This window comes from Homarus americanus, unplaced genomic scaffold, assembly GCF_018991925.1.
Source record: "Homarus americanus isolate GMGI-L3 unplaced genomic scaffold, GMGI_Hamer_2.0 scaffold37032, whole genome shotgun sequence".
NCBI lineage: Eukaryota > Metazoa > Arthropoda > Malacostraca > Decapoda > Nephropidae > Homarus > Homarus americanus.
The window spans coordinates 8,859,059-8,883,579 of record NW_024731852.1 but is presented as its reverse complement, the minus strand read 5'-3'; the positions used below and the strand labels follow the sequence as shown (position 1 = coordinate 8,883,579).

The 24,521-nt window shown below is 37.9% G+C and overlaps 1 protein-coding gene across 7 annotated transcripts in view; it reads right to left on the bottom strand.

Moving 5' to 3' along the window:
* Nucleotides 1-8,521: 8,521 nt before the first annotated feature.
* Nucleotides 8,522-24,521, bottom strand: part of LOC121868038 (N-acetylgalactosaminyltransferase 6-like) — a 48,348-nt gene continuing 32,348 nt past the window's right edge. For 5 of the 7 annotated variants that reach the window (XM_042368288.1, XM_042368290.1, XM_042368294.1 and 2 more), the window contains 5 exons: nt 17,414-17,491; nt 16,273-16,416; nt 13,346-13,471; nt 12,026-12,148; nt 8,522-9,656 (listed from right to left, as the gene is read on the bottom strand). In XM_042368288.1, the coding sequence (XP_042224222.1) occupies nt 9,480-9,656; nt 12,026-12,148; nt 13,346-13,471; nt 16,273-16,416; nt 17,414-17,491 (648 nt within the window). In that variant the 3' untranslated portion in view covers nt 8,522-9,479. The remainder of the gene's footprint in view (nt 9,657-12,025; nt 12,149-13,345; nt 13,472-16,272; nt 16,417-17,413; nt 17,492-24,521) is intronic. The other 2 variants (XR_006089290.1, XM_042368292.1) reach the window with 2 other exon arrangements.

Genomic DNA, 24,521 nt, shown 5'->3' with positions numbered 1-24,521 from the left:
GGGTGCTATGGTGTGTGTGGCAGGCGCATCCCTGCTCCGGGACATCGGTTTGTGTCCGGGGCAACTTCGGGCCCGTAATGGCCTAAGGGACGTGGCAAACAAACAGCTCAAGTGTCTGGGGTCCGCCCCCTGCCGCCTCGGTGTGGACGAGGGGTCCACCGTCCAGGAGGTCTACTTCGGGCAGACAGCCAAGGCCCTCTATCTGTCATTGGAGGCCTGCAAGTGCCTCAACTTGGTGCCTGTCGACTTCCCGCTCCATAGACGTGCTGTGGCTGCCGTGAGCGATGGAGGGGAGCGGCACACTGCCGACGATCTACCTCCGAACCCTTTACCAGACAGCAGCCGTTTCCCGCCGAGGCCAGTTGAGATACCCTTGCCTCCTTTGGAGGAGAATGTGGCCAGGCTGGAGGCATGGCTACTAACGCACTTTTCGTCTACCGCATTCAACACCAGCAGGTCCCCACTGCCAGTCATGACTGGTCCCCCTCATCGTATCCACCTGACGCCCGGCACGACCCCCTACGCCTGTCACACACCCGCTCCCGTTCCGAAACACTGGGAAGCGGAGGTGAAGGCCCAGTTGGAGGAGGACATCAGGAGAGGCGTCATCCAGCCAGTGCCTGCTGGTGAGGCTACGGAGTGGTGCGCCAGGATGGTCGTGGTGGCCAAGAAAAATGGTCAGCCCAGGCGCACTGTGGACTTCCAACGCCTCAATGCAAGCTGTCTGAGGGAGACGCACCACACACCTGCACCATTCGACATGGTGTCTGGGGTGCCAGTGCACTCGTTCAAAACTGTCGCCGACGCCTTTTGGGGATTTCATCAAGTGGAGTTGGAGGAGGACAGTAGACGTCTGACCACATTCATCACGCCGTGGGGCCGTTTTCGATACTGCAGGACGCCCATGGGACATTGCTCAGCGTCAGATGCTTACACCAAGAGGTTTGACGATGCTATTCAGGATGTGCCCCGCAAGTACAAGAGCGTGGATGACACTCTCCTCTATGTCTCCAGTGTGAAGGGGGGCGTTCTGGCACACTTACGATTTTCTGGAGACCTGCGCTCGCACAGGTATCACGCTGAAACCAGAAAAGTTCTTGTTCTGCAGGAGAGAAGCTGAGTTTGTGGGTTTCCTCCTGGGTTGGGACCTGTACCAGCCCACTGCCCAACGTCTGTCAGCCATCAAGGACTTCCCCATGCCGGATCAGCCATCAATCACTGACATCAGGTCCTGGCATGGCTTGGTTAACCAGTTGGCTCCCTTCCTTGCCACTGCACCTGTGATGGAGCCCTTCCGTGAGCTCCTCAAGAAGCCAGTGGGCAAGCAGGTGTATTGGGACGACCAGCTACGGGACCTCTGAGCAAGTTTCTCCTTGTACTGCGCACATCATTGTCATTCCTAAAAACCCCATTTAATTCATATTTCGCTATATAACATTCAAATGCACCGCGCTTGTAGAACCTCAGAAAACGGGAAACATTGATAAAGGATAACTCACCTACTCAATGTTACTAGACCATGTGTTGTATTGTACCCAGGTACAGTTATATCATATTAAGTGTATGTATTCATAGCATTAAGGAGAACTCAGGGTATGCATAAGATGAATGTTAAAGTCCAGTTGAGCCGGACTAGTGTACTGTAAGACTAAGTGTGGATCAGGGTTTGAAGGTCATACTATTTACGTCTGTGAGCGTGTAGCGAACATAACTTCCACAGATATCATATGAAAATACATGAGAACAATGATCTGGAAAAAGGATAAATGTATCAGAACTATGTGAGGTGTTGGAAGTGATCCAGAAACTATACTTGAAAGGAAATATCTTGTATGCGTCGGTATGAACTTAATACACCTCGTATCCTCACGTGACATATACCCACGACAGGTACAGTGATCAGAGAATCTGAGGTCTGTGTTCAAATAGTGCAAGGTGTGAGAGGAGAATCCCTCATTACAGTTTTAAATGAAGTTGATACACCCCCGCCGTGAACATTCAGCCTTTGTTTCAAGGCGCGTCATGTACCCGCCTTGGGTACCACGTGATATTAGAACCCCATGAATTTTCCCACGAACTAGCAAACCAAGACCTTACCTTAGTGTGTAATTTTGGATTAAAATATGTGTTTATAAGGCATGAGTGACAATATACCGAAAAGTGTTCCGGTGAGAACCATAAGAGACAAAAGTGAAAATTAAGGATTGGAAACTGTAGGCCTACGTGATGAGGAGCGGCAGGGCAATGCCCTCAGTCTTCCTCGTTCTACCGTCACCTCAGGTTCCATGAGGTCGGAGTACCTTGCCGCCCGGCCGCCATTATCCCTTTGAGCGTCACAACAGGTGGTGACTACTCCCCGCTATGCTAATCCACTGTGAACCTGTGGATTTCCAGCACACCACTCCAAATGAATAGTCACAAATGAGGAGACCGTGAGAAACTCTGCGGTCGTCACTTGGAGTGACCTATAATACCAGGCGTAGAAATAGTGCTGGTATGTCTCTAGGTGAAGCCCTCGTCTTTACCCACCGAGGGCGGTGTGCGAACGAGGTGCCTGTTGTGTATACCTAAAAGTCACAAGGAGTCCCATACTTGCAGGTATGGAGTGTAACATGTGTGTTGAGATGGTGCTACTATGTATGATAACCGACGGTGCTATATTCCATACAGGTGGAGCAGTCTGATGTGTTAAGGGTTAGTGTAAGAAGGAATGACCGAGGTAAGGTGGTCACAGATTGTTATGCAATAAGTAGGTGAATGACACGCCATCAATGTAAGAGTCTGGGGCCCATCTGGGTAACCACATTTCCGTTGTTCTTCTGAGGAAGGCCAATTCATGTATATGTATTTTACCAGTATGTTTTATAAGGAATAAATCAATTAAGACATGTTATGGTTTCACCCTTCTTTACCCTTATCGATCTGGTCAATGGAAAACCTAACCCAATGCCTAGTCCACTCTGCACGCTACCTAACGAGCTACATGCTGTCCAGAGGGGGTCTGGTGGCAGCTACCCTTAGAAATTAAGATTAGAGTGAAGTCATCCCCTTAGACTTAGTGACCCCAGAATCTGGCAGTATATCCTCACCTAGTCACTCCTAAGCACTGCGCTGTACAACAATATATATACAGAAAGTGCATTGTGAGTTTCTATCCTACCTCATTCCTGAGTGTGAGATATCTACATGTACGTACGTTTGTGTGCCCATACAAAGAGAATTGACAACTGGCCACATACAGTACGCTACAGGTTTATACTTGTAAACATTTAAGGGTCCAGAAATGACGAATAGATCGGAGTTGTGTCAATCAGAGTACTTTCCTCATATCTGAGGGTTGGCGACCACAGTCTTCCCACTCGAAACGTTCTCTGGCTGTTTTTACCAATCCTTGGTGTCCAGTGGCATTTCTAGCCTTCGGAAAGTCGGGGGGCCACTTTGGGGCCAAGGTAAATGTTGGGGGGCAAATCAAACCTGTGTACAACTTGCAAGATGCAGTTTTGGGCATATGACATGACATATTAATTATATATTCTTATGACATATAATATGTCATAAGAAAGCTTTAGGCCTACTTTTTGCAATGATATAACTGATGGACTGTACTGATTTACCTTATACTGTACAGCTCAGCTCAACTACAGCCACTTGAACTGAATGATTGAGATTGACTGACTGTAATATTACTCCTATAGTTAAAAAATTACTCACATGTTCTCTCTAAACATACCTCACTTAGCAAGTAGAAAAACCAACAGTGGCACTGTGGCAGACAAAATATTTCTTCTGGGTAGTTTTGGCAACAAATTCGACAATTACTGTCAGTCTGTCACCCTCCTCAGTGGAAATACAGAGTGGTAATGTTCATCACCGACTAGGCAGTTTGTTTATATACACCGTGATGTGACCCCACCCCGCATATCTGTACCCTCCCAATTCCTGCCCTCCGGGCCTCACCCATGCCTGCATCTGGCGTGCGGCACGCCCATTGCCCGAGTTACTTGACTCACTTCCTGGTTTTGGGAATGTTTTTGGAATTACAATTTTGAGAATAAAAAGTGGGGGGGCCAACCCAGGGGCCAGCCCAAAATCTGGGGGAGCCATGGCCAACCCTGGCCCCCCCATAGAATCGCCCTTGTTGGTGTCGTGTACGTGTTGCTAAATGAAGGATACTGAACATTTTTAGCCAGCAATAAGCACTGAAGGACAAGAATTTCCTCGATAATTTAACTTCAAGGAGGGATTTGTGCTAACAAAGTAAGTTGAAAGACAGGTTTCGTGATTTTATTTTATTTTATTTTTATTTATTTTATTTATTTTTTATTTATTTCATTTTTTATTTTTTATTTACGGGGATTTGCCCACCCAGGCACAGGTCACTGACGGGCGAAAATATAATAATAATAATAATAATAATAATAATAATAATAATAATAATAATAATAATAATAATAATAATAATAAAGAACCATAAATAAAAAAATAAAAAAAAACAATATCAAGAGTGAGAAACGATATACAGTATATACGGTATGTACATTGTGTTGTCAATAGTAAGATAAACAATTGAGTCCCTGCAATTGTGTGTAAATGAGGCAGAATGCCAGATCAGCAACCTGAGATTTGGTCACAATTTTCGTGATGCCATATGGCAGCAGAGTCTACCATTAGACATTACATTATGCTTCCAGTATCTTCTCAGGTGGGAGTACAATATCAAGTTTAATTAGACATATGATATTCTTCTTAACAAATAATCACTTTTTGTTTCTATTTTATTTTTTGTCAAACTGTACTGCACAACTCCACATGAGTAACATCTGTAGATTGACTCCTGACAGGTGGTATAATTTTTATCTTTCATAAAAGGCTTAAATTAAAAAAAAATAATAATTTCTTCAACAATTTTCTCAATGCTTTATTCAAAATTTCAAACATTTTATTTTCACTCTGTACAGTATAGTGTTTAATTAAAAAAAACAAAAATCAAATACCTTTTAGACTGTCAAACAAAGCTCGCAAAACCTTATTAATGATAAATGGCTCTCGAGTTACACTCACTACTCATTAACACAGAAGGTATATCAATTGTCTTGGATCTACGAGCAATTATTATACAGTAAATTTTTTATACAGTACATATTGTATATACATAAGTAAACCCTCGATAACTCAGAATTTCATATAACTCGGCAAGGATATGGTCTCGGAATGTATTATAGTATAACTCGGGAAATGCCGAGATATATATAATTATTTGGGAAAATCTCGGCATATCTGATCACCTACCATGCCTCTGTGTAACCTACCATGCCTCTGTGTCACCTACCACACCTCTGTGTCACCTACCACACCTCTGTGTAACCTACCATGCCTCTGTGTAACCTACCATGCCTCTGTGTCACCTACCACGCCTCTGTGTCACCTACCACACCTCTGTGTCACCTACCATGCATGTGTCACCTACTACATTACTGTACAAGGCTTCATTCTTTGTCTACAGTGCTGGTAAGTGTTACTTTTTTATATTTAGTAATTACATGTACAGTACACATAATTATATGGGTCGCTAATTTTTTATTGTTGTGTTTTTGTAGGAGGGGGAAAGTCCCTCGATACGGAATTCGGGATAACTCGGCAAGGCCCAGAGCCCCATATGTACCGAGTTATCGAGGGTTTACTGGATATGTATAATGATAGATATAATCCTTCTCCAAAATGTACTAAAATTAATAAAATAGTCTATTTAAGGGTACTACTTATGGAAATTAATTATAAGAAAATTTTGATCAACTTTAAACCCAAAATCCTTTAAAAATGTGCAAATTTCTCTGCATTGCTGCTTACACAAAGCGGGTGTTAAAGGAATTACAGTATATATATATATATATATATATATATATATATATATATATATATATATATATATATATATATATATATATATATATATATATATATATATATATATATATATATATACTGTATATATATATATATATATATATATATATATATATATATATATATATATATATATATATATATATATATATATATATATATATATATATATATATATATATATATATATATATATATATATATATATATATATATATATATATATATATATATATATATATATATATATATATATGCAAGTAAATTGGCCTTATATCACATATATATATATATATATATATATATATATATATATATATATATATATATATATATATATATATATATATATATATATATATATATATATATATATATATATATATATACAGTGGGTATGCTATAACGAATCTAATTGGTTCTAGAACCTTGTTCGTTATAGCATTCGTTCGTTATAGGATTAATCCGTTCCAGGCCCCCAAATACAACCACTTAACACTGAAAAATATAATATAAAATTGTAAAAATTGTAAAAAAGTGCATAAATATGCATCTAAACCCCTGAAATAAAGAATATCATTAATATTTGTAATAAAAAAACAATAAATTAGTAAAAAAAAATAAAAAAAAAAAATTTTTAAATAATGTTCGTTGTAGGAGTTTCGTTCGTTATAGCATTCTCAATTTTATAGGTAAAACCGTTCGTTATAGGAATATTCGTAGTAGGATCCGTTCGTTATAGCATACCCCACTGTGTGTATATATATATATATATATATATATATATATATATATATATATATATATATATATATATATATATATATATATATATATATATATATATATATATATATATATATATATATATATATAGCAGAAAAATTTGGTATGGAGGTGCAGGTGGCATAGGGAATAGTCATGCACTACGGTATATCTCTTGTATCTTCATTGGGGTCATTTTTAACTTTCATCCTCTCTGTTAGCTTCTACATTGAAGAAGTTATTTTTATATATACTGTATACTGTACAGGTAATTTTCAATGGGGGAGGGGGGTGGGGAGCAGGGTAATTTAATTTAGTGGAAATTCTTTATACAGTATACAGTGCAAAATATTTATGTGAAATATATATACTATTCAGTAAATGCAGTTTAACCAAATTATAGTAGAGGTAAAAAAAATAAAAGTAAAAAATTTTATTTTGGGGCGGAGAATGGAAGCATTTCCGTGAACTTTCTTGAAATCTATTTGCAGAGTTTGGAATCAGGCATGATCAATGCACCATCTATTCCAAATACTGTACATGTACACATAAAATTTGATTGGAAACCCAGCCTGATGTAAAGTGATATGTGATTTATTCTGGCCCAAAGTTTATAAAAAAAATCTCAATATTGTACCCCGAAAAAAATCGTACTAATTATTACCGATAGCGGCGATAGCCAAACAATTATCAACTACAAAAGCATGTACTATACAGTACAGTACTGTATACAAAAATATTGTGCTCTAAAAGTCATTTTAACATTTCAAGGTTTGCATTATTCTGGAGGGCTTGGTAACTATCTTAGTAAAGAAAAAAAAAATGAGCCACTAAGTTGGGAATGCCACATACTGTGCATAATACAATAACACTGTCATAAATTAGCTAACCTAAAGGAATGGAAACCTTTTCTCAGTTTATAGCAGTTAATATCATTACAGTGACCCCTCGTTTAACGAACACCTCGGTTAACGTAATTTCGATTAACGAACTGCCTTCCATAAGGATCTTCAATTCGGTTAACGAAAAAAAAATCGGTTAACGAAGTTCTTACGAACCGACCTCAACATGTTTTCGCTTGCACTGACCGGGCAACCAGCTTTAGTATCAGTCCGCCAATACATTAATCGGTTCTAGGGCTTAAATTCCTTACTATTTTAGTAAATATCAAGAAGTTTATACTATTCAATAATTTTAAAAGTTTAATATTCAATTTTTTAGTCATTTTAACAATTATTGAACATAATTGAAGGTAAAGTGACTAGTTTAATGCACGGCATCCAGCCTCTTAACACAGCAAACAGGAGTTAGTCTCTCTCTGTTTTCACTGGAGGTAACATCTTGCTTGAGACTCTCTTCAACTAAATGCTTTTTTCTGTGTTTCCAAGCAAATTATTGGTCATTTTGAAATATATTTTACATATTGACAATATATAATGCAGTGCAGTGTTGATTTAAAGAAAATAATCTTGAATTACACCAGAGAGCTAAAATTTTATGGGTGAAATGCCATGGGGTGACTTCTCTTCCACCCCAATGCCTTCTTCTTCCTTCTCCTCCACCCCCATTCTAAATCCCATCATCATCATCATCCAGGAGCCTTCTACATACACACCTCAAAGTAAGTGAACTTTTCTACCATTTTTGTTGAATTTAGGAAATTTTCGGTGAGCTGGAACCAATTACCCAAAAACCCATTGAAACAATGGTTTCGGTTAACGAACTTTTCGGTTAACGAACGACCTTCTGGAACGGATTGAGTTCGTTAACGGAGGGGTCACTGTATCTTTATCCTACATAAACAAACATGATGACCTTACTTGCTATCACAGAGGACAATAATACTGGTGCAGAATTTCTAGTTTAGAACATTGCTAATTATTACAATGCTAAATATAACATGGGACATTACAAGAAATTACCTTTAATATCAGATACAATAACATTATGCTGCCTAAATGTCATTCTTTAGAGTAACTACATACAAGCCCCAAATATGTGATCTTAAAATAAGCTTTTCACAGAAAGAATGCTAATATAAATGACATGCAATTGAAGTCATTCACCCTAAGAAAAAGGTGTCAAGCACGGGCAAAGCACAATACAGTATGTCCAAACAACCTCGCCTCACTGAACACTCCTATACTGTACCATCATAACCTCACTGAACACTCCTATACTGTACCATCATAACCTCACTGAACACTCCTATACTGTACCATCATAACCTCACTGAACACTCCTATACTGTACTATCATAACCTCACTGAACACTCCTATACTGTACCATCATAACCTCATTGAACACTCCTATACTGTACCCTCATAACCTCACTGAACAGTCCTATACTGTACCATCATAACCTCACTGAACACTCCTATACTGTACCATTTGTACTGGCTAGTAAGCTAATAAGTGGCAAGAAGGATAAAGAGTAAAAGAGAAAGATAATTGTCAAATCACTTACAAAAATATTTTTTCAATATACACATACCGGTAATATAAAACTAATATTATACAGTACAGTACTACTGCACTGGCACACTGGTGTAACACTGGAATGTGTAATAAAGAAGCTTTTTATATAGCTGCCTAATTATTGTACCACTACCTAGTGTGGAACCTAGGAGGTATTGCTGGTAAAGACAGAGTTGGGCTGCAACCTATCTCCTTGATATTAAGAACAAAATATATTTGATATTATAAAGAGAATTAAAGCAATGGGTTAAATACGGTACAAGTCATATAGTGAGTGATAACTCTTCATTATAGATGCAGCACACTTGTATACATAATGAAGTAACAAAACCTATGGTTTGGGATCTAGATTTTTATAATTATTCAGCCTGTCCTTGTTCACAAAACTCCATTTCCATTTTTGTGTTTGTGAATTTAGATCACACATGGACACAAACACTTCTTTGTTGGATGTGCTTGAGTCAAGGCAGTGAGTTTCTTGTCCTCCAAACCTGATTAACTGATTCTCCTGTAAAATGAATAATGCTTAATTAATATTGACCCATTTTTTTTGACAGCAACATTAGGAAATCATATTACTGTACACAGTTTAATCATGTATCTTTCTTATCAATGGTGTACATTCGTCCAATGAAGTGATGTCACAGTTTTCAGCATGATTAGCTCAAACAGTGGTATCTGGCAACTTGCGATAGTCCAGTGAGTGGCTGACCAGTGGTCTGGACACTGTTATAATAAGATGGTATATATTAACAAACTCCTGAGCCAAATTTTTCACCATTTAACTTTTTCTGGTATTCCCTCAAATTTTTGCAGGTAAAGGGGTTCAAGATGGGTAACAATAGTAAAAAGAGCTATAACCCAATCCCATGCTTGACAGACGAAGAAGAGGCATGTAAGAAAAACAAAACAGCCAGTCTGGGATGATAAAGCAACATGAGCTGATAACACTTACTTATAATGAACAATATTCTGTGTGTAACTTATTTCCTTGTTTAGAAGTTGCTTTACCCTTAGTACACATTTTTACTTGTGTACAAAGAAATGTATACTGTATTCCCTTTATTTGTTTGCCCTTAGGACAATTATTTCTTTTACCTGTAGTATTGTAGATGAGTGTGTGCAGACACACACACACACACAAAACACATACAAATAATTAATAATGCGAAAATACTCTCACAAATAATAATCAGAAACAAATTTATTAAAAATGTGAAGTCTACCCTCAAGTCTGTGCTTTATTAATAAAGTAATTAAATACGGACTTGAGGGTACACACACACACATATTTACAATACAGGTAAAGGAAATCACTATCTCTAGAACGAATGGCTCCCCGTCTCAGCCGCGAAAATGCCAGCAACTTTAAAACTACCCACAGTCATTCTTGGGTATATCCAGTGTCATCCACAAACTTGGGGGGGGGGGCCTGTAATGTCAAGTAATATACATTATGGGACATCCCACACCATTGCTAAGTGAAATATTTTAGATTGGGGTAATTATAACTTTGGGTTCAACGGTATATGCTCCCAAATAGTCTCCAAACACACACGTATCACCGAAAAAAACAAATCCTACAGTCATAAAATCAAAAGAAAACAATTACAAAATAATATTGACCACATGATGAAGAGCAAGCCTGGTCATGTTCCCTTTGAGGCTAAGGGGACTCTTGCAGGTAGAAAGGAGACACACAGGAGATAACACTTCAGTCACCATAACACAGTTCACGTCAGTGCTGTCCTCTCACTATAAGAAAAAAAAAACACCGATGATAAGTACGTACAATGTACATACAGCCAACGATGCCGAATGATAAATGTGGAGCTACGTGATGATGGGCATATGCGATCAACAGAGAACCGGTGTGCTGGTTGGTCATGTGGCATTGCGAGGGTAGATATATTACCGTGGCTGATGAGTACAGCGAGAAACGTGTTCCCTCTGGTGGTGCATGGGATTAAATATTGTTTCCTTATAAAACGTCACTAATTTGATGTAGAAAAATATAATTTGCATTGCTGGAACCCTTGCAAGACAGCGATTAATTTGAGTACAGTACTGTATAAGCAACCCATAGATTGCACTAAAGATAAAAAAAAATATCCCACCAACGGGTATTGCTAAAGGGAATTTTTTGATTGTATATAGTGAGATGGTCTTAATTCATGATCATCGTTAAAGTATAAATCACTGAACAAAACATCGTTTATCGAGGTTTACCTGTATAAATAAATAAATAAATAAATAAGTACAGTACTGTATGTATGTATCTACAGTACCTATGTACTGTACATGCAGGTATCCCTTATTATTTGAATGTCCACTACCCAAAAATTCACTTATCCCAAAATTTTATTCTTACACCCCTTTTTCACTCTCCACATGCGATCCTCCTTCATCTATAAGATGGTCCACTTGAAAATTCAAATCATCCTATAGTGAATCCCGACCATAAGGTAACGTACCAACTGTACAGTGTGGTATATTTTTTTAGTTTAGCAATTACTGTACAATAGTTAGGCACTTGTAGTTTTTGATGTCTTTGGGGAACCGATTTAATTATTTTTTGATATAAAACAGGCGGCTATATTGGGGGTTTTCTTGTCGTTGGGGAACCAAACCATATTTTCCTCATTTGTTCCGTTAGTCAGTACCAGAATGGTTTTCATGGAACCTAACCTATTCAGATGATGAGGGATACCTGTACAAGGGGTACCACCAAAGGTTGAGTAAATTTAGGAGACCCTTCACCTCCGAGAAGAGAACAGTGATCATTCATGGAAAATTAAGATAATTTTCTATGACCTCTGGGTTGATATATTCTTCTACTATTTTTTTTACAGGATGCAGCTGTCATTAAAAACTTACCATGTCATATCTCCACATCTGGTTACCAAGCCCTTTATGACAACCATAAAGTAATACAGGTGCTTTTTCCCCTTTCAAATCTGGCACATCAAAGCAATTGTGGCTCTTGAGGGGACGTATATCCTGGAGAAAATGTGGGAAGTTAAGTTTGTGTCCCCTTTTCACAAGTTTGCAACTGTAATAACACTTCAGAGAAAAAAACTTATTTTACTTTACAATCTCTACATTCACTACTGACTATCACCAATTTTACATAACAAGCATAGTGATACTGTTACAGCCTAATTTTACACTAAAAATTTAAGTTGAAAACAATAACAAAATACTCAAATATAAAACCTTTCCAACTTTCTCCCTCTTATGTTCTTATAATATTATTCACACGTATGCGTGCTATACTGCAGGTAATTCTTGCAGAGACGCCTCTTCACAGAAGCACATACCCACACATCCATCTATTCCATAGTCTACCCTTTAGCGATATATCATTTCATCATTTAATCTCATACGTACTTTGTACTTAATAAATTCTGCCCAAACACCATATCTTTTAAGTTGACAAGAACTTTCATAATACATCAATCTCTAATTTTTTTGGTTTCACAATCTTCTCAATTTTAAAATCTACACTCAATTTCCAAGACAGCTCAACTCACCAGCCTGTACTACACTAGACTTTCCAATATCAATGACATAAATCATTACCACTTAATTATGAGGGTTACATCACCCTTTCCAAACACCTCTTTCCAGTATTCCTCATGATTCAAGATTTTTCTTTCATTCAATCTCTTGAGTCTCAGCAGTTCATCTGCTGTGATAACTTTTTTTGTACCATCACAGTACAGTATATGAAAGTACAGTGTATATATATATATATATATATATATATATATATATATATATATATATATATATATATATATATATATATATATATATATATATATATATATATATATATATATATATATATATATCCTTTGCCATTCCATCTCAAATTTCTTGCCTATCTATTACAGTTCTACTGTCGGTTGTTCACACACACACCACCATCAAAACACACCTTTTATCATATTATTACTGCTATCCCTAACTTTTCTATACCAAACTTTCATAAACATAAAACAATGTGCATCCTTATGTGCTGCAACTTTCTCTTTTAAACTACTTAGTCTATCAAACATTTGTCTTGTCTTAGAATAATTTTGTTTCAAAATTATTTCTTTCCAACATTCCCTAATTCTTTGGTGCATGTGGTATACCATTACAAATATACAGTACATGTATATATTAATAAATTATTAAACAAAATATTACTTTGAATGCAGTTAGTTGAAACTGAAACTGCATATTTGGTCCGCACTCCCCAAGTGAGTCCAATCTGTCAAATTGTCCTTTCATCTGGGAATCCACACACAAGTTGGTGTTTGCAAGGCTTTGGATCTGTGGATATTATATATATTTTTTAATGAGAATACATTTTAATGTCAAGTAATACTGTATATTGCTAAAATATGTAATAAAAGATAAGCCCTGATAAGCCATTGGCATAAATAACAATGTGTATGTGTCTTGTTGTAATCAAGAAAGAATGATAAGAAATACATACAGAAATCAAAGTTATCCACCATGATCTAAGGAACACATACCAACAGATTCCTTAATCTATATGCCCATTTGAGGATGTTCTGCTGAGTGGGTTTAACTAGATTTGTGACTGGATGAATGGCCCAGCCAGGCATGCTGAAACATGGTGGTGGAATGAAGGAGTAGACAGAGCAATAAAAGAGAAAATAAGATTGTATAAGGCCCAAAAGATAAGAGCAGTACCTGGAGGCCGAGCATGGGGCCAGAAGAGAGATTTACAAGGCTATGAAGCATGAACAAATCATATTCACCATGGTAAGGTGGTTGTTGATAATGAGGAACTCAAGGATGTCTGGAGCAAATACAGAGTGTCTCAAAAGTCCCCATACTCAAAGTTTGGCAATTTATAATATTTTAATGGCTAATGATAGCCATCTATGGTTTCACGCGGCACATGCTGGCAGAGTCGCAGAAGATTGCTGAGTAATGTACCGGTCACGTGACTTCGCACATGAGCGGGTAGAGGGACGTAAGTATGAGTCAGTCGACCATGAGTCTTCTGCAGGCACAGAGGGTCGCTCTGTTGGAGGTGTACTTTGAGTGCAAATCTTATCAACGGTGTGTTGAAATCTTTAGGAGGAGATTCCCCGATAGCCTGACACCATTTAAGACTACTGTTTATGAACTGGTGAAATGCTTTCGTGACACAGGAAGTGTGAAAGACAGACCAAGAACCAGGCTGCAGTCAGTAGTGACAACAGATTTTGTTGCAATCTACCCGTAAGTCATTGCGGCGTTTGTCACAGCATATTTAGAGAATTTACGTACCCGTTTAAATGAAACCGGGCCTCGTCCGTGAAAAATGTCGTGTCCAGCACTGTGACATTGTTGTGTGTGATTCTGTTGAACCAACGGCAGTAGTGAACACGCTTGTCTGCGTCCAACGAGTGCAGCTCTTGCACTACCCTGACTCTTTATGAACGTAACATTAATCGTTTGACAGCCCTGTAAACGGCTGACCGAGATGCTCCCACTTACTGTGACAAACGCCACAATGAGGAATATGGATGGAACAGAGGTAGCCTAAGGGTGAATGGAATAGCCAAAGAGCATGAGAATGAATGCAGCAAAAACAAAAGTACCATTAATAGTGTCAGTGAATAATCCAAGGTGGAAAGTGGAAAGTGGAAAATAGTCATCTGCTGTCTGCAACTCAGAAATGTGGAGCAAGTGTGGAAAATGGGTACACAAGAAGTGCAGTGGAGTAGATGGCAGACCGTGGAATGTTGCTAACTTAAAAGTGTTCTGTACATTCAGGTAACCATGTGCTAACAGAAAGGCAAAAGAAACTCAGCATTGGGGATATGTCCCTGGACTGTGATAATGAGTTCTATTACCTGGGTGACATGATCAGTGTCGGTTGGGGTATTGAAGCCTGGTCAGTTGCAAGAGTCATAAGTGGCTGTAGGAAGTATAGAGAGCTGTTGCCTAAATTGATGGGAAGAAGACCTTTCCTCCACATTAAATGAATTATGTATGCAGCAGGTGTGAAAAGTGTGATGTTGTGTGGCAGTGAAACATGGACAGTTAAAGAGGATGACATAAGTAAACCTGAGCAAACTGAAATGAGAATGGCGAGGTAGATGTGCAGCATGACACTGAAAGACCAAAGGCTCGGGTTCAGAACTAAGAGGGCACCTGGGTATTGAGAGGATTGTGTAGAGGCAGGCTGAGATGGTTTGGGCATATTGAAAAAATGGATGAGACCAACTGGGTCATGAGATGTACATGAATCTAAATGTGGGAGGAAGGAGAGCCAGTGATAGGCCAAGAATGTAATGGAGAGATGATGTAAGAAATTACATTAGAACTAGGAAACTGACAAGAGAGATGGCAAGAAACTGGCAGTGGTTAAACCATGCAAGTGTGGAAAATGGCTGTAAAACATTGCTGATGTTTATAATTTCAGCTAAGCAGATAAGGTTATTCATTCCACATTCAGCCTTCAAGTACATTTATTCTAATCCTTCAGGTATATTTTTTCTAATTAACTCCATCAAATACTGTGCTCTACATTCCTTCCAGTCATCCTCTCTACATATCCATTTACAGTCAATGAAACTTTTTACTTTATTAAGCACTTCCTTCACATTACAGTAGAGTACTCTATTTCCCTTATATTTTCTCATTCTGCATTCAATATTCAATACCATCCCAGAGTTTCACATCAAGTTATCTGGAAATTCAATTCAGAAACATGCACTACACTCCGTTGTACTGTAGGAAAGGGGGTTAGCTACTGTATCTTAAAAAAACACATCCTTTACAGAAGCAATAACAAATAAATGTCAGCAAAATTAAAGTAAAATGGTGTGTGTTTGCTTTTATTTCTTGCCATCCCTTAATAAAGCAAGAAAAACTTTGAAAGAAAGAAATGGAGGTTACCATGAAATAAGTTGTTTGGTAGAAGTTTCTTGGAATAATCAAAGTATAGCAGGTGACAGATTGTAAAGATGAACAAATAAAATACTCATAAATGAAATGAAAAATGTATTTATTACAAAGAAATATATGGCTGCTTTAATCAGCCAGGAAAAGGATTCATTTAGAAGGATAACAAAACTATAAATTAAATAATAATTATAATTAGTACTCACTGTTCCATTGCAATAGTCTGGTGGCTCAATAAGAGGGTAATGTTTGGCCAGATCAAAAGCAACATTTTCCATAAACCACTTGAAGGGTTTACACTTGTTACGTTCCCTCACTGCCAGTTGTTCACTGATGTCTCCTGTGTCAACCTGAAAATTAGATGGATCAATAATGTTATATATTAAAGGTAAATAAAGAGAAATTAGGGAATTAAAGGACATATTAAAATATCATGATATATCTAAGAGGGGAACAAGGGTTAAATATAAGAAATAACAATAATCAATTCATCTAACATTGTCACCTTTTTACAGCCCTTCTCCATAAGTTCATGGGTTATCTGATGGTATGGTGTCCTGGTTGCAATCAGGCAAATTTGAAGCAAATTATACAGTTGGATCAGTGATATCACCAAACCACTTTGAGTGAGTGGGATTGAGGTACCAGCACTTACAGTTGTTACTGGTTTAGTTATTATAATTTAAAAAAATTTCACCGTAAGAATAATTTTGCTTAGTTATCCTCTAATATTTTAGCTATAAACCTAGCAATGATTAGTGTAAATATAGAAGTTTGTGGGTAACAGGTTTAAACATGTGCACATTAAGATACAGTACAGTATGTGGAGAGAGTGGGCTGGATCAGTAAGTCACCATGCACACTTGACCTGTATTTATCCATGTTAATGCATCACATTACAGATGTCTTACATTTCCTTGTAGTCTCCGTTATCATTGTGGGTTTAGTATTGTAGAATATTAGTGTAAAAAAAAAAAGGCTAATTTTATTTCCATATAATGAACTTCTCTCTCCATATAATCCATTTGATGGAGGTTTCACATCTACTGGATCCTCAATACAATGAATTTTCATCTCTATGTGTAGTTCATTACATGGTGTTTTTACATCTAATGGACCCTCAATATATAATGGATTTTTCTTTCCATATACTGTACTGTACTGTATTGTAGTTTGTTAAATAGAGATTTCTCTGTACTGTACATCCAAACTGAATATTTATAGAATCGGCACACTGTTTGGGCTCAAGCAATTCTGATTTCCAAAGTTTGACTGTAGTAAATTTCTGACCAAGTATCGTACATGTTATTTCACAGTGCACATTAATAAAATAAATGAATGACTTACCTGTAGCCATCCAGGTTGCCTCATATAAAGGTATTTTTTATACTCGTCCATCCACACCTCTGCTACACGACGATAATTCTGTAGATTAAATTATACAAGTAGAGCAACAGAGAAAGATCAAAAATTTATAAAGTAAACACAGAAATTTTAGAGTAAATAAAAAAACACTGGAATATCATTGAACCAAATCATAAATACAGTAGGTAAACATGCCAACTCCAACAAATATTACAGATGGGATCCATTTGGTAAATAAAATATACCCCAAGACAATGAACTAGATAGAGGTCAAGGTTCAATATATATTAGGGTAAAGAAATATATAAATTATGAAACCATACAGTAGCAAAGTCAATTTCTTCAGGGTAACAGAGGATTGTGTCTGGGTATCTACTAAGCATGTAGGATTGCATCAAATTTATAAGGGATTCATATGTCCTAACTTGGAGTAATGCTCTCATATCTGGGGTGGCTCTTCTGTCCAACTGTTAGATAAGGTGGAATCAAAGGCATTTCGTCTCATTGACTCTCCTCCTTTAGTTGATAATCTTTCCTCCCTTTCTCTTTGCCGCAATGTTGCTTCACTCCTCTCTTTTACAGGTACAGTACCTGTACTTTAATGGGCAATGTTCGGTGGATTTGGCATTCTGTGTACAGGTTGTATCTCTCTAGTCCGGCATTCAGTGGTCTGGAAACTCCCGTGGTCCGGAACGATTTTAGTTTGTCCAATAGGTAGATAGGCAGCTCTTTTTTTTTTTTAACTTATCTGAATTATTATTATTATTATTATTATTATTATTATTATTATTATTATTATTATTATTATTACAGGAGTATTAAATTTTCGCCCCTCAGGCCCCAATGTGGGTCAGTGACCTATGCCCGGGTGGGTTAATCCCCATAAAAAAAAAACAACAACAAAGCCGCGGGAAATTAAGGTTTGTTTACATCCGGCAGTTCGGCTGCTCTCTCTCTCTTTCTCTCTGCTTGTCTATACAGAGTACAACATTTAACCCTTCAATATATATGAGCAGTAAATAAGTGTTGCTTTCATATTCTTATGTAGAGTAATGATGATATATTTTCACATGTGCACACTTACATACGCACACTCACTTTTTTTTCCTTTACCATTATTGGTTAGCTACTTATATTGTTCCATTTATTAATATTAAATAACATTACTTCAAACAACCATATTATTTTTTTTTACAATAATTTTACTCCAGCTACAATCAGGGTCTTATTTTCTTCAGTTTTATATGTAGAACCAATCCAATCAGTCACTGGTTTTGTAAGCACTAACGAAAACAATGCCGGCAGCCGTCTCGTCTCCTTGTGTGTTTTAATATTCCACGTATTATTAATGAATTTTATTGTTTATTTTGCACACAAACACTAATTCAATAAAAAAAAATCTGAAACATTAATTAAAATATATATGAACAGTAAATAAGTGTTGCTTTCATATTCTTATGTAGAGTAATGATGATATGTTTTCACATGTGCGCACTTACATACGCGATCTCTCTTTTTTCTTTACCATTATCATTAGCTACTTCTATTGTTCCATTTATTAACATTAAATAACATTACTTAAAAACACCATATTAATTTTACTACAGCTACAACCAGGGTCTTATTTTCTTCAGTTTTATATGTAGAACCAGTCACAGTCACTGGTTTTGTAATCAACAAAAACAATGCTGTCTCATTTCCTTGTGTGTTTTAATAATCCACGTAATATTAATGAATTGTATTGCTCATTTTGCACACATAAACATTAATTCAATCAATAAGACATTCAGTAATAAACAATAATGAATCTTTTGTATATAAGAAAAATGACGCTGTTTACACGATTGTGCACGTCATCTGAACGTTGGTGGGCCGTTCAAACCCGTCGAAATTCGAGTTTCCGCCGTTAAAACTTTAATTTTTTTTTTTTGTGTGTGTTCCAATAAAAAAACGTTGAATTAAAAACTCGCGAAATTTGAGAAGCTACTGTACGACATTTAACCCTTCAATATGTCTTCAAAGAGACCATGAAGCAGAGAAAGTGGTGCGAGTGCTTCCAAGCGTAAGCACAAGTCACTATCTATCCAGGAAACGGGTGAATTTCCATGGTCCGGCACCGGTCAGGTCCCGAGGTTGCCGGACCACAGAGGTACAACCTGTAACATCGGCAAGGCCGTGGGCTCGTAACACTCGTCTTGCCCACAGTGCCCACCATTTCTCTTTGGATGTTGGTCACACTAGAATAACCAGTTATAGTACAGCCTTCTTTCCTCACACAGCCAAACTGTGGAATGCTGCCTTCTTCTGTGTTTCCATAATCATACAATCTGTCTCACTTTAAAAAGCTGGTTTTCCAGCATCTTTGTAGTGTAGATTAATATAATCTTTTTCTTTTCTATTTCTAATTTATTTTTATTCTTATTTTTATTAAGTTATTAAGCTGTGCTTTTCCTATTAAGGAAATGTCCTTAGACTGGTACAGTAAGTCCTCGCTTAATGTCATGGTTCCTTTCATGAAAACTACAATGTTAACGGAATCAATTTTCCCCATAAGAAATAAATAAAATATGGGAGTTATGCTCCTGAGCCTTCCTTTGCCCCATGAAATACATTACAATATAGTCTCGATTTAAGCGAATTTGGTTCACGCGTTTGGTCATTTACGCGGCACCTTGCCAGACCGACAATTTTTATTTACACGGTTCATTCCATCATTTACGCGAGAAGCGGCGCGGGCAGGGTGCGCACAAGGTTGCCCAGTCAACAAAAAATTACCGAGTTCTTCACCCGCCAACCACCACAGCCAGCCCAAGTCAGTGATAGTGAGGATATGGACTCTGAGGGGTTTGAAAAAGAGGCCCTGCAAGCCTCTGTGGTGGATAGTGATACAATTGATACAAGTGAAACAGGTGAGGGCCAATAGTCTGCCCTCTGCCTCGGAACCAACCCCCCATCCCCGTGTGCCCAGCCATCTTTTCTACTAACATAAGTGTTAAAAAACCTAATGTTATTGATATTTCTCTTAAATATTAATTGTGTGTGCATACCATCATAAAATTAAGATGTTATTTTTACTACAACGTACGTATTGTGTCGGAAAAAGTGTAGTTTGGGGGTCGGCCCAGTCTTTATTTCAATTCTGTTATTTTGTTTATGCGTTTTTTGTTTTATGCGGCCCTCCACGGGTTCAATTGACCGCGTAAATGAAGACTATACTGTACATGTACAGAAATTCAGTGGCATTTTTATAGAAAATAGTATATATGAGATATATATATATATATATATATATATATATATATATATATATATATATATATATATATATACATATATATATATATATATACAGTGACCCCTCGTTTAACGAACGCCTCGGTTAACGAAATTTCGGTTAACGAACTGCCTTCCATAGGATCTTCAATTCGGTTAACGAACAAAAATTCGGTTAACGAATTTCTTACGAACCGACCTCAACATGTTTTCGCTTGCACTGGCCGGGCAACCAGCTTTAGTATCAGTCCGCCAATACATTAATCGGTTCTAGGGCTTAAATTCCTAACTATTTTAGTAAATATCAAGAAGTTTATACTATTCAATAATTTTAAAAGTTTAATATTCAATTTTTTAGTCATTTTAACAATTATTGAACATAATTGAAGGTAAAGTGACTAGTTTAAAGCGCAGCATCCAGCCTCTTAACACAGCAAACAGGCGTTAGTCTCTCTGTTTTCACTGGAGGTAACATCTTGCTTGAGACTCTCTTCAACTAAACGCTTTTTTCTGTGTTTCCAAGCAAATTATTGGTCATTTTGAAATATATTTTACATATTGACAATATATAATGCAGTACAGTGTTGATTTAAAGAAAATAATCTTGAAATACACCAAGAGAACTAAAATTTTATGGGTGAAATGGTGCCATGGGGTGACTTCTCTTCCACCCCAATGCCTTCTCTTCTTCCTTCTCCTCCACCCCCATTGTAATTCCCATCATCATCATCATCATCCAGGAGCCTTCTACATACACACCTCAAAGTAAGTGAACTTTTCTACCATTTTTGTTGAATTTAGGAAATTTTCGGTGAGCTGGAACCAATTACCCAAAAACCCATTGAAACAATGGTTTCGGTTAACGAACTTTTCGGTTAACGAACGACCTTCTGGAACGGATTGAGTTCGTTAACCGAGGGGTCACTGTATATGTAACCGGTCGGATTTACTGGACTTTAATTTCTCACTTGACTTGGGGTTTATTAAAGATTATTAGATGGTAATTGCAGTGGAAGTGCCCCTTTGAGAGAAATCCCAAACCAGCACAAGAACACTTAAATTTAATAAACAAAATGAATTGTCTGTGACCCGTGGAAGGATAGTGTCTGTGACTGGGATGAATGAGACACACTGTAAAATTTAGACACTTATATTCCCTCCAACACTACAGACACAATCAAATAATGGTACACCAATATGTGCACCTCTTAACCTGAACTTAAAACACTACTCTGGGGAATAAAGGTTATACATGATATTGAAAATATTAGAAATTCAGACAATGCCTCATTAGACAACAATAAATTTAAAGTATTAAGAAATGTTGCTTGCACACATGAAACAGGCCTTAAGGATTTTCAACAAAATAATATCAATCACTGAGAAAATTTTATAAAAAATAAGAAATCAATAACTCTACAATGAATAGGCCTTAAGGGCACTCAACAAAATAATATCCAGCACTGAGAAAATGGTATAAAAAAATAAGAACTTATTAACTCCACCCTGAGTAGGCCTTCAGAGCGCTCAACAAAATTATATTACCCCAACAGATACACACCTCCTAACCTAACTTAAACACTACTCTGGGGAACAAAGGTTATACCTGAGATTGAAATTATAAAGAAATATTAAATGCACACAGCATACATTAGTAACTGAAAAAATAGTTTTAACTACACACAAAAATATTGTCACTATTATTAAGAAGTTACTGAGTCCACCAATACCCGTGAACCATGCTTCCTAACCTAGCACACACACAGATTCCACCTGCACTCCGTAGTTGTTTAAGGCACAACCAACAGCCACCCGTAGTTTAAGGCCCAAATCAGCCTTTCTCCACCTTGGAAAATGTACCTCTAAGCTCCACTGGACTCTTGGTCCCAGTGTGCGACCCTGTATCACTCAGCTGGCTTCACTTTACCCCCAGTACATCCATGAAACGGAAGGGAGTGAGTCAATCAGACCTTGTACAGTTGAGAGAAGCTTTAGCTTCCCATTGGCAAAAGGGTTTCACTAAGCTGCTTGAGATATGTGGTATTGTGAGCCGAGGTAGAGGAGAGCTGATGACCCCAAACGATCGTCACGTCGTTAACTGGGCACCCAGACAGCTAGGTTCACTCAAGAGATCCTTTGCTAACCCGCTAACCAGTGACAAGCCTACACTGATCGGTCCAACGGCGAAAATCGCCAATCCTCAATCATCAACGGCAGTCTCAAACAGCAGTCAATCTCTCGCAGTCAAGTGGGTTCTGACAGAAACCCTGAAATTTACTCACTGTTAACTCTTCATAACTTTATCACTGCCCTATCTAAACCCTGTCTGAGATCGAATGAGACTTACTTGTTATACTGCAATAGCGCAACACAGGTGACTAGAACAGGTGACCGTTTGAGGACGGACGAGCAGGGACGTCCTGTCTGTCCGATCGCTTTCGCGTGACTGAGAAACAGCCAGCCTCGTGTCCTCTCAAGGCGTTAGCTTAGACCTATGTGACATATTTTCCGCCTAACTAATAACTTTCTTGGGACACCCGTAACATTATTCAGACTGATAAACGATCTATAATAATTTCAAATTCAATAATAGTCCCTTAACTTCATGAATCGCATCATTATTAATTCGGCAAATTACATTTAATATCATATAGGCCTAGTTCCACAAACTCTCGCTACGTGCGAGAGCGCGGTCTTCCCTCAGACGACCTTGAACTCAGTCTTTCCAATGGCGCGGTGTTTGAAATTACACTGAAATTTCTGAATATTACAATCGACCCCCCTAAAAAAAGACAGCACTGTCCTTATGTGCTGAGAAAAGTATGCAACGACCCCCCTAAAAAAAATTTCTAAGAAACTGCACCTCACACCTGCAACGTGCTAAACGCAGCATTTCTGTCTTCTCTTCTCTCTTTCTCCCTCCCGCTAACACTCGACCCCCCTAAAAGAAGACAGCACTGCCCTCATGTGCTGAGAGAACAACTTAGAAACCACCTTCAACTCTGTACTATTCCACTCGCAGCCAGCAACTCCATTTCTTGCCTAGCCCAACTCGAAACCAACCAGAACAAAACGCTCCCCTTTTGCCTGGCCCTTAAACTAGAGAACCAATGTCAAAATTAATATCAAATCCACATCCTGCATACTCTCCTTTGGCCTGGCCCTTAAACTAGAGAACCAATGTCAAAACAATACTCAATCCACACGAATGCTCTCATGCCTTCAACAATCGACTCAATCCACGTCTCCGAACCTCATGCCGGCAGACCAGCCCTCTGACAATGTACCAATCCATATTTGTGTGGTCCTGGCCATTAAAACCGTACACTCAATCCCGCTCATGACAGCAACTCAGTCCCGCTCATGACAGCAACCACTACTCAACGCACATCTCTGACCTAACCATCTCTCCAGTCCCCTCTGCCCTACTCACGACTCCTCCAACTCACCCTCGACAACCGGCATTTTCTCATTAACAGGAGCACCTAAACTGTAATTTGTCGGCTTCGTCTTTCAGTTGGAGGCTCGATCGACCTCTCTGAACTACTTCTCTTTATCTTGCTTAACTGGGGTGGGGGCTCCTCGTCTTCATCTTCAGACTCATCCATCGCTGGGTTCTCCCGGATGCGGTAGGGGTGGAGCAGCCTTCAAGTTGCTCCGGTTTTCCACTCTTGCTTCCAGGTCTTCTCCCCCACTGGGCTCAATGCGGTATAAACCCGGCCTCGGATTTAGGACCTCAACAATGTGCCATCTCGTATCAAACCAATGGTTTTGGAACTTACACCGGCCTATTTTTACATTGTTCCACAGCAAAACC